The sequence below is a fragment of the Oryza brachyantha genome, chromosome 8 (assembly GCF_000231095.2).
Source record: "Oryza brachyantha chromosome 8, ObraRS2, whole genome shotgun sequence".
Classification (NCBI taxonomy): domain Eukaryota; kingdom Viridiplantae; phylum Streptophyta; class Magnoliopsida; order Poales; family Poaceae; genus Oryza; species Oryza brachyantha.
Window position 1 is genome coordinate 917,575 of NC_023170.2, and position 13,690 is coordinate 931,264.

The window sequence follows — 13,690 nt, forward strand, 5'->3', positions numbered from 1 at the left end:
CGAGTACCAGTACCAGTACTAGTGCGCTGTAGCAATGTAGTAGCATATGGCAGCAGTACAAGAGTGACACAGTGCTGGTTTTAGTGCTGGAGAACGTTGCATGTCCCATGGCAGCAGCTGCAGCTGCAGCTGCATCCAAGCATTGATCGATCGATCGATCGATCGCCATGAATGTTGTGCGGATTGGGACTGGATTGCTGGGGAGGTTCTTGCTGGCTGGCCGTTGGGCCAATGGATCCAGGAAGGAGGAGGCAGCAGCAGCAGCACACGGTTTTTGGCAGGCTGGCAGCTTCACTCGATCACCGTGCCAGTGAGCCGCTGCTTCGGTTTGGGCGCTGCTGCAGCAGCAGAGGTTGCACGCCGACGGCATGTGGTGTGGCCTGCCCGCTCTCTTTTTTTCCTTCTGGTTTTCTCCGCTTTCACCGGCCGGTCTTCCTGACCAGCTAGCTAGCCATCCAGAACGCACATGCTCTCAGACGTCAATTTTTGTCGTCTTTTTTTTTTTCTGAACCTTCTGTTTTATTTAATTTTAAAACTAAACCTTGTTAAAAGTTATTTTAGAATTGGAACCTTTTGACCATTATTTGATCCAGCGTGGTACAGCTATTTAGTCGGCCGTGCCAGCATGACACGATACAAATGTTTCTATTTTGAAACTTAGTTTTATTTTTCTAAACTTTCTTAAAACTAAGCTTTTGAAAGAAGTTTTGGGATGGTTTTAATTCAAAAATATAAATAAAAATGTTCAAAAAATAGTAAAAAAAATGTAGACATGCACTGCTGGCTGCTGCAGTTACAAACCATCCGTTTATTGTAATTTTATCTTGTAAAATACTCCCGGTCTCTTTCTTTCATGAGTATAATACTGCTGGATTTTGGAGTATCTGTCAAAATTACAAATCGGTGAAATAAAACAAAGGAATGGTAAAATATATTGAATAGGACTACATGAGCAAAGCGGAGAATCATAAAATACAGAAAATAGTGGAATAATCATGAAAAACACATAAATCGGTTGAGAGGTAGACCTAAAAAAATTCTAGAGTTTGGAGTTTTTGCTAACTTTTCGGCAAAATATCCCTACGAATCATTTCTATATAAATTTTATTAAATAAAAGAAGATTAGTTATTTATTTGTTTCAAAAGCATTCATAGGAATATTTTCTGCATAAATAAAATTCTCCAAGTTTTTTTTATTTTTTTTAGAGGAATCAAATGGAGCTTTAGAGTCGTTTCTTTAAGCGGTTGTAAATACTAAATACAGACAAATCCGTGACTGGTTTTCAGCTCTGAACTAGTTTGCCGACAAATAAATAGTGTGTCACCGCCGGTTTTGTAACACCGGTATGCATGCCGTAAAAGTAATAAATCCTGCTCTGCCCCACGTTTTAAATTTTCGTACTCCCGTAATAAATCCATTTTTTATACCCAATATTTGACCATTCGTTTTATTTGAAAAATTTAAACAAAAATTTTTAAAAAATAATTACTATTTATCTTTTATCATCTAGTAGGAAAAAATACTAATTATAAAAAAAATTTAAATAAGATAAAAAGTCAAAATATTATATAAAAACGAATGTAGTATCGTTTTTACTGTACGGCCGGGCCGAGATGCTAGTTCTGGATTTGGACATTGCTTGTTCCACGGTACCTAGTACTATGTTGCGAATCTACTAGCTTTTACTATCAAAATAAGTGATCATTACCCTAAAAGGAAACAAGCGATCATCTTGATTAAAAAATTTGTCCCAACCTCCGTTTCATATTATATAAAACTTTCTAACATTATCTAAATTTATTCATGAATAAATATATATAATTTATACATATATCTATATTTATTAGCATCAGACAATCTTAGAAGTTTTACATTACGAAATGTAGGGAGTATTTTGTAATACGTCTTGTTTAGGCTTATATAATTTGTAATACATAGTTTAGAGCAAAACGAGCGACGTGAATTTATTCATAAACACTTCCTCCGTTGTAAAAACAAAAGAGTTAGATACAAATCTAAGGGTCCCTTTGAATTACAGAAATGAAAAAAATGGAGGAATAGAAAAAACATATGATTTTGATAGGAATATAAATGTAAGCATAAAATAGATGATTACAGAACATAGAAAAACGTAGGAATGGTCGTCTGATTGGACCGTAGAAAAAGCACAGGAATTTGAGAAGAGATAAAGACCTTGTATAGGAATAGGAAGAGACATTTTATAGGAATTTCACAGGTTCATTCTTTTGATTTAAAGGGATTCGTAGGAAAAATTTCTATTTGAATAAAATCCTCTAAAATTACTATGAATTTTCTTTAAATCAAAGGGGACCTAAACACCTAATCTATAGAGCCTTCGTTCTAAAATATAAGATTTTCTAAATTGTTTAGCTAATGTTAAAGTTAAGAAGAAAGAAATAGAGGTCATCTTTTGGTTTTTTAATAGAAAAACAACGACATATTTGTAAAAAAACATGAATAAAATTTTTATATATGTGCTTTTATCAATTTAATACCAAGGTTGAGAAACAATTTATAATGAAATACCAGTAAAACTAACTCTAAATATAAGGTTAAAAATTTAAATATTAATTTATACACGTAAAATGTCAAGGATAAAAGCCTTCATTGTGCCTCAATAAAGAACGAATGATGGTGAATGGCCAAATGGGGTTAAAATGGAAATTTTGGTATGGAAGATGATCGATAGGATCGTCCTAGTACTTAAAAATACTCATATTTTAAAGGAAAATTTAAATTACATTTTGCAATATGGGGAGTACATATTTACTCGTAGTGTTAAAAAAACGGATGGTGTTTCAAACTTTCAATGCAGTTGGCCTGCGGTGCAGCTAAAAAGCTAGGCTGCCATAAATGGCCACATCCGTCGACCGGCCGGTATGTCGGATCGCCATGCATCTCAGCTGCCACCGATCGATCCTCCATTCCCGCCGTACGCCAGCTCGCCGCTCCGGTCGCTCTGCTGCTGCTGCTGCAAGCTTGAAGAAAGCAGAAAGATGGAGAGGAAGTGGTACGGGAAATTTAATGGCGGATCGCGAACATGGCAAGTCGCCCAAGGAATCAATGAACCGAGCGCGAATCACGAGATACCCGCCCGGGCCCCTGCACGCGGCGCATTCATTGCAACGACCTCGCCTCGCCGGCGCCGGAGACGAAGGCCCCATCAGACCAGCCCCGTCGGCCGGCCGGCCGGGAGGGAGGACACGCAGACAATTTGACTGAAATTTTGACAGGGAAACGGTTCGATTCCTACGAATTTCATCCGAATCTGAACCGAATGGGCCCTGGCAATGGACGGATCGTGTCCTACTGCTGTGTTATCCTCTGCCGCTGCTGCATCCATTGCCGAGTTGCTAAGCAAAGTGAGAGCAAACGCAAACTCTGGTGGTGGTGGGAATGGCACGCGGGGAACACGTGTGTGTGTTGGGAGGGATGAGATGTCGGTGGGCCCTGGTTGGGCCTGGGTGGAGGTAGATCGACAGCTGGGCGTCACCTCGGGGCCCCACCTGTCACCTACTCATACCTCTTCCTTGTTCAAGCAAGCAATCTCTCTCTCTCTCTCTCTCTCTCTGTGCAATTCTGCATGATCTGTGTCCGGAAACTCTGATTCATGGCTGGATTCTTCATCACTGTCTGGATTCATTGGAACAAAGAGAGAGATAGAGAAGAAAATGGGGAAAAAAAAACTTTGTAGCTTGATTGCCATCTTTGTTCAGCCCAATTCGATTGTACAGTGGAAGGAATACTTCTTGTCTTTGCGGGCAGCCCAGTCCTGCTGTCTGTCGGCCCAGTTTACGGTATCGAACAATCCGTTTGAGTTACAAGGCCTATCGATGATTCTAGGCCACACTACCAGCCCATTTTGCCTATGGTTGTGCCAACATGAGGCCCACGTCGGACGGGCCACACTTATCGGAAGCTGTACACCCCATCCTCGGCCTTAAAAGCCACATCTTAGCGCGCGATTTTTTATTAAGATTTTCGAAAACAGATTTTTGTTTTTAAAAATAGCAAATCTAACCCCCCAACGCCCTGCCATGAGCGCGAAATATAAAATGTCTACTGGCTGAATGTGAAACCTGACGTGTCAGACGTTTAGTGGAGTAAGAGCCATTATCGCCCTTTGTAGGACATTTTATTCGCTGAGAGGGGTTGCCGTTAAATGCACAAAAATTGAGTGAGAAAAGGGTGCTCATTAGGAGGACGCTTTAAGCCTGAGTAGGAGCCCACCTAAAAAATCTCACATGAGAAACTAAAAAAAAACGTGATTTGATCATCGTTTAGTAAAACCGTGATAACTTTCTCGTATGAACTCGGAATTGAGAAAAAATTATATCCATGGGTGGGCGCCCGCGCATATCGTCGCCGACCAGGCACCCGCCAAGTGCCCTAGCCGTCGTGGATTAGTGGGCAACCTTGAAGGTATCTTCGAGTCCGTTCTAAGAACATATGCTGCATCAAAATCTGGGATATTTCCAATATAAGTATAAGTTGATCTCATTTCTTTCTTATTTGTGAATACTCAATTTTAGGGCCATCGGATCCCCGTTCAGGGCCAAGGATCCGCCGTGAGTGGGATTTGCATTCGGTCCGGAATATACTTCGAGGCTGGGGCTGTTCTAGTCTAACTCGGCTTAGCCCCACCCTGTTACCAAACCTACTCAGTTGGCTAGATGGGTGTGTACTTGTGCTCGGGGTTACTAGATTGATCCCCATCCACGCGAGCGCTTAACATTTTTTCCTTCACATCTAAAGCTCCATAGGATTTTCATAAAAGGTATAGGTTAGAGGCATGCATACCATCCCACATGGAACATAACTTTACTCTGATTTGATGGTTTACGTGTGGGTCTCATAAGTTAGACAATCCATATATACTTAAGTTCACGTGCACATCTGGTAGCTTATATAAGTATCGTGATTTTTAAACTATTAAATACGAAACCTTATATATATAAATACTTCCAAAATAAGTGAAATATATATTTTCAGATTAATAATTAGTACACAAATAATCTTATGCCAATGACCGTTTTCCGTGGCACCGATCAGCTTCAGCCTTCAGCTGGCTTGAGCGAGACGTGGCGCAGCAATTCAATCATCTCGTACGTACCGTCGGCGGCGAGCTGGTCGTACGTACTTCCCGATGCACGGCCATCGGCGCCGCCGCATTCCCCAAAACCGATGTCCAACATCTACATGTTCCAGATTTGCACCACCCATCTAATGGAGGCCTTACGCACACCTCCTCCAGGACCATCCATTTAAGCTACTACCTAGATGCAGGTTAATTCTCTGTACCCACATGCATCCTCTGTATAGATTCAGAAGATCATCCTCTGCCATTTTCAGATAAAAAGCTAAATAACATACTTGTAGAAAATAACGTTTAGTAAACCTTTTATATATTCTTAACGATTAGAAAAAAAAGTAAAAACTGAAAAGTAATCTGTATCTGAAATCAACTCTAAATGTAATGTTGAGAATTTAAATTTTGAAACGAAATTATGAGGGTGTCATTCATGTCCAAACAAATAGTAATCCCATTCTTGATTGGTGGCACCAATACCATCCATCCACGAATCCATGTGAGATGTGATCTTGGAGCCCCCGGTTTTGGTTTTCTCCAGCAGCTGTTAGCCTACTGTTAGTTGCTCGAGATTTCTGGAAGGGTACCAACCTATCATCATGCAGCATGTTGTTTGTATGCACCCCATGTGTTCGTGTGTCTGAAAAACCCTAAACAATTCAGCCCAATTTGCACACACCCTGCACCACCCTCTGCTTCATCTAGCTTGATCTTCGTCTTGATTCGGTCCTGCTATGCTGCTAGCTAGCTAGCTCCAATGATTGAGTCGTAAAGCATAGACTAATTCTTTGCGCATGCAGATGCCGTCGTCTTGTTCAGAGCTTCAGAATTCAGAGTTCAGATTAATATATTGCTTCAGGGTTTAGGCGTCCTTTAGAACACAGGATTAGAAAAAAATATAGAAATAATACAAAACAGGATTGAAAAACGCATAAAAAATGTATGAGTTGCTGTTTGAATAGACTGCTGAAAAAAAAAAGAGGTGAAATCAAAGGAGAGAGAGAGAGACACTAGAAATTTCCACGAGGTTACACCTCATACCAAATTTCCTCCAAAATCTCACTGCCTGTAGCTACTCCATAGGAATTTATATAAGAACTGAAATCTCAATCCTTCGTTCCAAATGAATTTTTCTATACGATTCAAATCCAAATCCAACAAACAAAAATCCTTAGTGACAGTGGAATCCCATTCCGGGTGTCGTCGAGGCGAGTGGCAGGCATGGCCCAGGGTTGCTGGAGCTGCCTCTCGATCGACATGTACAATGCACCTGTACTGTGGTTGCAGCACCTAGACATTGGCAGCTGGTCCGTCCATGATTCGATCGATCTCTCTGAATATATGCAAATATGCTAGCTAGCTTGGATCATTCGCTGATCGGAAGTCACGTACATAATATATATTTTCACGACCATGCATGCGTCCATGTGACATGTCGACCTCGCCAACCTCACTCTCTTGATTGCTGAAATGTTGCTGGCTCGATCGATCGATCGATCTCATTTGCTGATGCTGATTGATCGATCGAGCTAGCTAGCTCACCTATAAATATGCAGCCTTGCCTCTCACTGCTCTTCACTTCAGTCTTGCACTGCAGTTCATATCCATCTCTCACACAGTGACACAGCAGCAGTAATTTGCAAGCAAGGAAGAAGAAGCAAGGTCGATCTGATGGCCGGGAAGCTGTACCAGCTGATGTCGAGGATGCACATGGCGAGCAGCCGGTCGTCGTCGTCGTCGGCGGCGGCGGCGGACGTGCCGAGGGGGCACCTGGCGGTGTACGTCGGCGAGAGGCGGAAGCGGTTCGTGATCCCGACGGCGTGCCTGAAGCACCCGTCGTTCGTGCTGCTGCTGAAGCGGGTGGAGGACGAGTTCGGCTTCGACCACCGCTGCGGCGGCCTCACCATCCCCTGCGCCACCGAGGGCGACTTCGCCTCCATCGTCGGCGGCGTGGCCTCCGCCGCCGACCACTAGCTTAATTAGCTCGCTGCATCCACTAATTGTTACTAGTATTAGATTCTAGCTGCCTAGGACGGGTTCTCTTCTCTCTTCTTTCTTATTTGCGAGGATTAATTGAAATCCTGTGAAGAGATTAGTAGATATTACTTAATCAATGGATGAAACTGTGTTAAGTTCTTCCAATCATGCGTACGTGTTGGGACTAATGGCTGGAGAGTACTATTTCTGTGACAAATTTGCAAAACTAAATTGATCGGGTGCCAAAAGAATTCTGTCAATAAATGTTACGGGCAGGAAATAGATGGAGGGCAATAATTAAGCATGTTTTGGCATGATTCATCGCCGGATGATTAATATATGACTAATTTTACCGTCGATCGGTAGGTAATGAGAGGTACTAAAATTTTATTGATTTAGTTATTAGGAGATACCAAATTTTACACTGAATTTTTGATATCCTGTACCTTCTCATACTGTATTAATATATATGGCCAGGTCGGTGAGTAACTTGATGTATGGAAGAAATTTAATTACCAGAATGTTATCAACGTTTTGTTGAGAGCCACAGACAGATGCAGAATGCAGTGTGGCCTGTCTATCACTCCCCCTAAGAGACGATATCATTGAATTTAAAAATTTACGTTTAACCATTGTCTTGTTAAAAATGTGTTTTATAATTTGGTTTATTCGTTAAAGGCACTTTTAAAAGCATGACCTACATTTTTTAATGTATGCTCAGAATTTTTAATTTAAACAAATAATCAAACGCATGCCAAAAAATAAACCGAGGGGAATTGTTTTGTAGATCCTACGAACATATATCTGCGTCAATACCCAACCTCCACTTCTGACTTAGAGCATTTGTTCACTTAATTGAGCTAGGATTTTTTGCACCTAGATACAATGACACCCACTATTTGCATGCGACGACATGAATTATAGAAAGTTTTACTAAAATTGGTAGCCTTGTTAAGGAAGCTTTATGTCTATACACAAACATACAAGTATGTTTTCGATATACAAATAGAGAAACGAAAATAATAAAACCAAACAACCTCCATATAGCAAATTCACCTTTTTGTTTGTTTCCGGTGCGTTGACTAAATTTAGACTTGCATGTTTATAGCATCCTGTTTTATCTTATAAAATTATTATTTTTTAATAGTCATTTCAGTGACATGCATGCACCTGGTGACATTGTACTTAAGTGGGGAAAAAAACTTTGTGCTGTTTCATAAGCCTCTTTGGCCTCCTTGGTTAGTCCTTCAAAGTTCACCTAGAGACTACTGCCGAAGAACATACCAGCCTATCTATCTATCTACTAGAAAAAAAATATTATTTGTTACGCCGGGTCAATTTAATTTTAATTATCTAAATTAAAATAAATTACACGTCGAGCCAAGAATAGTAAATTATGATCACCATAAAATTAATTTGAGAAATGTACGCTTAACAATGTTATGTCATTTTCAATCAAGTTCTCTAAGTCCTATTACCTTCAATTTTTTTATTTGATGCAACCAAATTAAAATATTATGTATAACGAAAAACACAAAGAAATTTGAGATTGTTTACAAAAACACACCAAAAAAACTAATCTTAGATTTTATAGAAAAGCACACAAAAATGAGAATATGTAGAAAAAATACAAAAGGTTTCTCATTCACTTTTGTCAGCACGTTTCCTAAATTACTAAACAAAACAGTATTTTTTTTGCATCTTACATTTTTAAAATAAAAATTTAACTTTGTAGCAGTTAACTTCATTTTTTATAACATTAAATAATTATCCCCCCAAAAAATAATCATTTATCTTTTATGGTTCATCGACAAAAGAACGTAGCCTAAATGGATCAACATAAAAAAAAATCTGACTATATATTGGAGGCTTTTATATGACGAGGTGAGAAAAACTGCTACTAGTAGTCTGCAATTGCAAGAACATAGTAGTAGTTTCACAACCCTGTCTTTTTCCTTTTGTTTATATGCCGTTTGGCAATCACCCCATAAGATTTGAGAGCTAAACTTTCGCGACTCTTAAGGAGAAACAAAAGGTTAAATTTTGGCTGCTCGTCTTCATGACATGATGCATCCGTGGTCTTGAAACGAATAAATATGCAGATAGATAGCTCACGGGAGCTGACAGAGAGAGGCGGGACAGCAAACGGCCACCGCCGGAGGTTGCCCGGCCGGCGACGAGACTCCTTGAGACCATGAGGCACCAATACTGTGCCTATTTTGCGCGGCCAATTTTAGATATTCTTTAGTAGCTAAAAGAAATGCGAAAGATTCAGGGAGAAAGTGGTAAGAGACAGGATATATATTGTTTTTTCAAAAGGAAGAAAAAAACGCCTCCTCCATCCAAACTGGATGTATATAACCCAAAAAAAGAGACTGAAATTTGGATGAGTATGATTGCATGGGCTAATTCGGCCCGACAAAAAAAAATTGTATGGGCTAATTCATATACTTCCTCCATTTTTTTAATTAATGTTGTTGACTTTTTAATCTACGTTTGACTCTTTTTCTTATTTAAATAAATTATATAATTATTGATTATTTTATTATATTTTGATTTATTACTAAAGTAACTTTAAGTATGATTTGTAGTTTTGAATATTTGGACAAAATTTTTGAATAAAACAAAGTGTCAAACGTAAATTAAAAAGTCAATGAAATCAATTAAAAAAATCGGAGGGAGTTTTTTTTTCTGCAAGGATGTAGCAGCAGAAGGTTAATCACTGTCCAGATTGCATTGGTTGAAGTATTGGAATTGTGGGCGAGAGACAGATTGCGACATTCTAGACTTGGTGCCCATCACACTTGCTCTGAACCTCTCAAGATAGCACACAGGGACTGAATATGCAACGCTTTCATGTGATTCAGACTTCCGTATCATTTTCTGGTATACGGATGGACGAAACAGGATGCTGATTGATTATGAAATGACTACATATATATGTTTCAGATTGGCACTTAAGGGCAGACAGCGAGTGCACTGGATTGTCTGAGTGCTGTTCCTGAAGAAAGAAGAGTTATTGCAAATGGAAGTACTAGGCCTTTTATGCTCCCCCGAGTTTTTCCTACTGAAGAACTCATCTGAAACACATGGGCTGTCTCATAAATAACTTTCTGACCAAATCATAGTCATCAGTTATGCAATATGTTTAGTGCCTCAGCATCGATCTTCTTCTAGTAAAAATAATTTACAGGTAAAGTTAATAACATTTCAAAACATAACAATGCCTGCGTTTGTAGTCCAACGGTTAGGATAATTGCCTTCCAAGCAATAGACCCGGGTTCGACTCCCGGCAAACGCATTGCTTTTTGAATTTTTGTTTTGTTCCGAATGTTTGAACAAAATCTGAACGAAATCAGTTCGTGTTGCTCTTTGTTTTACAAGTCGCTTCTCTAATGCTACAAAAGATGGGCAGTTTGCCTCAGTCTACCTAACAAGCAACTGAAAATGGAACTTGATACGTTGTTTTCACTTCTCAGCAACTTCCAGATATTTCTCTGTTACTATTGTTGAAGTTTGAAGAACAAAACTTACAGAAGGTATCATAAATTCGTAAGAACTTAAGATTTCGATGCGTATGACAAGTTTCAGACTTTTAGCCTTCATCTCGAACATGACAAACTTATTTGAAATAGTTGTCAAAATTCAACTGTGAACACCGCCAAACCAGACCAAGACTAACAAAAATGGGCAGGAAGGAAAACATTTCCAAGGGGCAGCCTTCAACCTGATGCTGTCTTAACAGTATACAGAGTACTAAATATGCATAGCTGTCTGTCAGTTTCAGAACTGCATCCATGTCATGGGTGCACATGAAAATTAAGTGTCACCGTCATTGGTTGACATTTTCCATAGTGGGCAGAAAGTGTCATCTCTGAACTGAAACACATGCATATGCAGCTCTTGAATAGAAAGAGAAGCATAGATGTTTCTGCTGTGCTCTTGTTCCCTATCCAGAGCCAAGAACTTTAATAGAGTCACATGGGATGCACATTGCACATTAGCATATGCTAACTAGGGTTCATTGTAAGCAGTGTACCTGATGAGCTAAAACTACACTGTCATAGAAAATAATGGATTGAGATGCAGAATGGTCGAATAATAATTTTTCAGTGTAACGTACAGGAAGCGTTTGTAGTCCAACGGTTAGGATAATTGCCTTCCAAGCAATAGACCCGGGTTCGACTCCCGGCAAACGCATTTTTTTTGTCTATTTTCTCAATTTGTGACATGATCCTTTGGCCAACTATTCAATTCAGATATCATCCCTATTCTTTTCTCATTTTGTAAGTTTGTTTCTTGGTCAACAATCTCTATTCTTTTCTCATTTTGTGAGTTTGATTCTTTGGCCAAGAATTCAGATATCATTTCTTTTTACGGTTTCTTTGGCGAACAATTCAGATACCATATACTACCTCCGTCCCTAAATATTTGACGCCGTTGACTTTTTTAAAACGTTTGATCATTCGTCTTATTCAAATTTTTTTGTCAAATATGTAAAGCTATATATATATGTATAAAAGTATATTTAACAATAAATGATATAAAAATAATTAATAATTATGTAAATTTTTTGAATAAAACAATGGTGAAACGTGTATAAAAAAGTCAACAGCGTTAAACATTCAGAGAGAAGGAGGGAGTATCTTCTTTTTGTTGTTGCTCTCGTAGTTTAGACTTCATCTTAGGATATGAACATTAAACACTATACTCCAGTGATAGATGTATTTCCTTTCCTGTTCCAACACTTCTTCCACGGTTTGGCGCTTTTGCTCACCATCCTCATTCTTCAACCTCACTGAACAGCACCGAAACGAAATGGTCAGCAAGAAACACAAGTTCATACGATTGTCACTGAAGATCCAAGATTTGCTTATGCAGTTATCCAACCCAAATCCTGAGCTAGTACATCCGAACAAGTCTGTCAAGGAAATGTGCCGGGATCAAGTAATTGATCTCGGCAGCACGCCGCATGTTCTCTTGCAGGCATGATTCATCGGCAATGTTATGCGTTTCGCGACGAATTCTCCTTAGCTGTTCGATGATCGATCATGCGCCGCCGCACATTGCGCAATTCTAGGCCACACGAGCCAATACCATGGTCATGGAAGCTGCGGGCGCCGAGCTGGATGATACCTTTGATGCAGCAGATGTCCTCTGGATGTCAGGTACTACTGTTTTCTGAACTCTGAACACCTGTAACCACTCTCTGAAGCCTGAAGTTTTTGGCATCTGATCGCGCTTGCCGGACCGAAAAACCTGCAAATTTCAGAGATTTGGCTCCATTGATCCACCATTGTTGGTGTAATGATTGCTGGTCTTGCATCCGTTTGTTGAGCCGGTGGTCAAGCACACGAGGATGGATATCCATACGGCCATGTCCCTGGGTATTTGTACACGAGTTGAATTGAAATGCACACTTGGGGGTCCATCTGAATGTCCACTTGTAGCAGCAGCAGCATGCTGGCTAAACAACAAGCAATTTCTCATGCAGCATGCCAAGTGAGCCGGTCTTGCTGTGACGTTGAACGAACAGCCACCACCAGTTCTTTTTTTATGCAGGATACAACATATTGGAATAGCAATTGATAATGAGATATTTTTCTGCTCTGCCATGAGGCGGATCTGAAATTCTGAATCTTGTCCATAGTTCAAAAGAAAAAAAAAACAGTAATCTACTGAACCTTGCAATGATGCGAGCTTCATCAAAATGCAGCCACACATCAGCTGAAAAAACTTGGTGTATATAGCCGGTTAGGTACTTAGGTAGAATGTTATCTGAAATGCAAACATGATGAGATTTGGAAGGCACCAGGACTTGTCACAAGAGATGATACGAAAGCTCAACAATAGTCCATTTTAGCAGCATATGTGAGCAGTGAGCACTCTGAGTAATCATTAAAAATTTTCATATAGATGCAGGCTCAGCTATGTCTACATTTCACTTTAAAAGAAAATAAGATAGTGGTGTTGGTGAATGGTGAGTCTTATAGCAACCCACCATTAACTCCTTACATTGGTTGAAGGAAAAAAAAAAGAATACGGGGCCAAAGTGTCCACAAATCAAGTAAAACATTGTTTGGTGGAAATCGTAGGGTTTTGAAGAGATAGGATATGCCGAAAGTGATAATAAAAAAGGCATTTTTTCCAATCTTGAGGAGGTACCATGAGGTACCCCTGTTAAAATATCAAGATGTACCAAATTTTACATAGAAAACAGTGGTATCTCTTAAGGATAGTAAAATTGCTCTAATAAAAATTGATTCAATATTTGGTGTCAATAGTATTTCTTAAAAATCTCGTTTCAACACATGGACAATATGCTAGTTCTTACGAGAAGTTAACACAGAGAAACATCATGTGACACTGTCTCTTGGTCATCACCACGATAAACCTTGAAAATACTACACATAACTCCACTCAGTGTTAACAGTGCACTAAAACACCACTATATACACAGCAACAAGCATATATACATCATCTGAAAAAAAAAAACTTATTTCAACTGAAAAACTTACTGTATGAGAACTGGTTAGTTATATGTCATCTCAAATGAAAACATGACAAATTTGAAAGGCAACAGGACTTGTCACAAGAGATGA

The 13,690-nt window shown here is 39.4% G+C and overlaps 1 protein-coding gene and 2 non-coding genes across 3 annotated transcripts; all 3 read left to right on the forward strand.

Annotated features, from left to right (window-relative positions):
* The first annotated feature begins 6,782 nt into the window (after positions 1–6,782).
* LOC102722140 (auxin-induced protein 15A-like) lies at positions 6,783–7,085 on the forward strand. Its single transcript, XM_006659711.2, has one exon. It carries the CDS (start codon positions 6,783–6,785, stop codon positions 7,083–7,085), a length of 303 nt encoding a protein of 100 aa, XP_006659774.2.
* A 3,232-nt stretch (positions 7,086–10,317) lies between these two features.
* TRNAG-UCC lies at positions 10,318–10,389 on the forward strand. The gene has a single exon. It is a non-coding gene; the product is annotated as a tRNA-Gly (tRNA).
* An 827-nt stretch (positions 10,390–11,216) lies between these two features.
* TRNAG-UCC lies at positions 11,217–11,288 on the forward strand. Its single transcript has one exon. It is a non-coding gene; the product is annotated as a tRNA-Gly (tRNA).
* The last annotated feature ends 2,402 nt before the right edge of the window (positions 11,289–13,690 follow it).

Excerpts from the sequence above, each read along its gene's own strand:
- LOC102722140 (XM_006659711.2), top strand. The coding sequence starts at position 6,783 with ATGGCCGGGAAGCTGTACCAGCTGATGTCGAGGATGCACATGGCGAGC.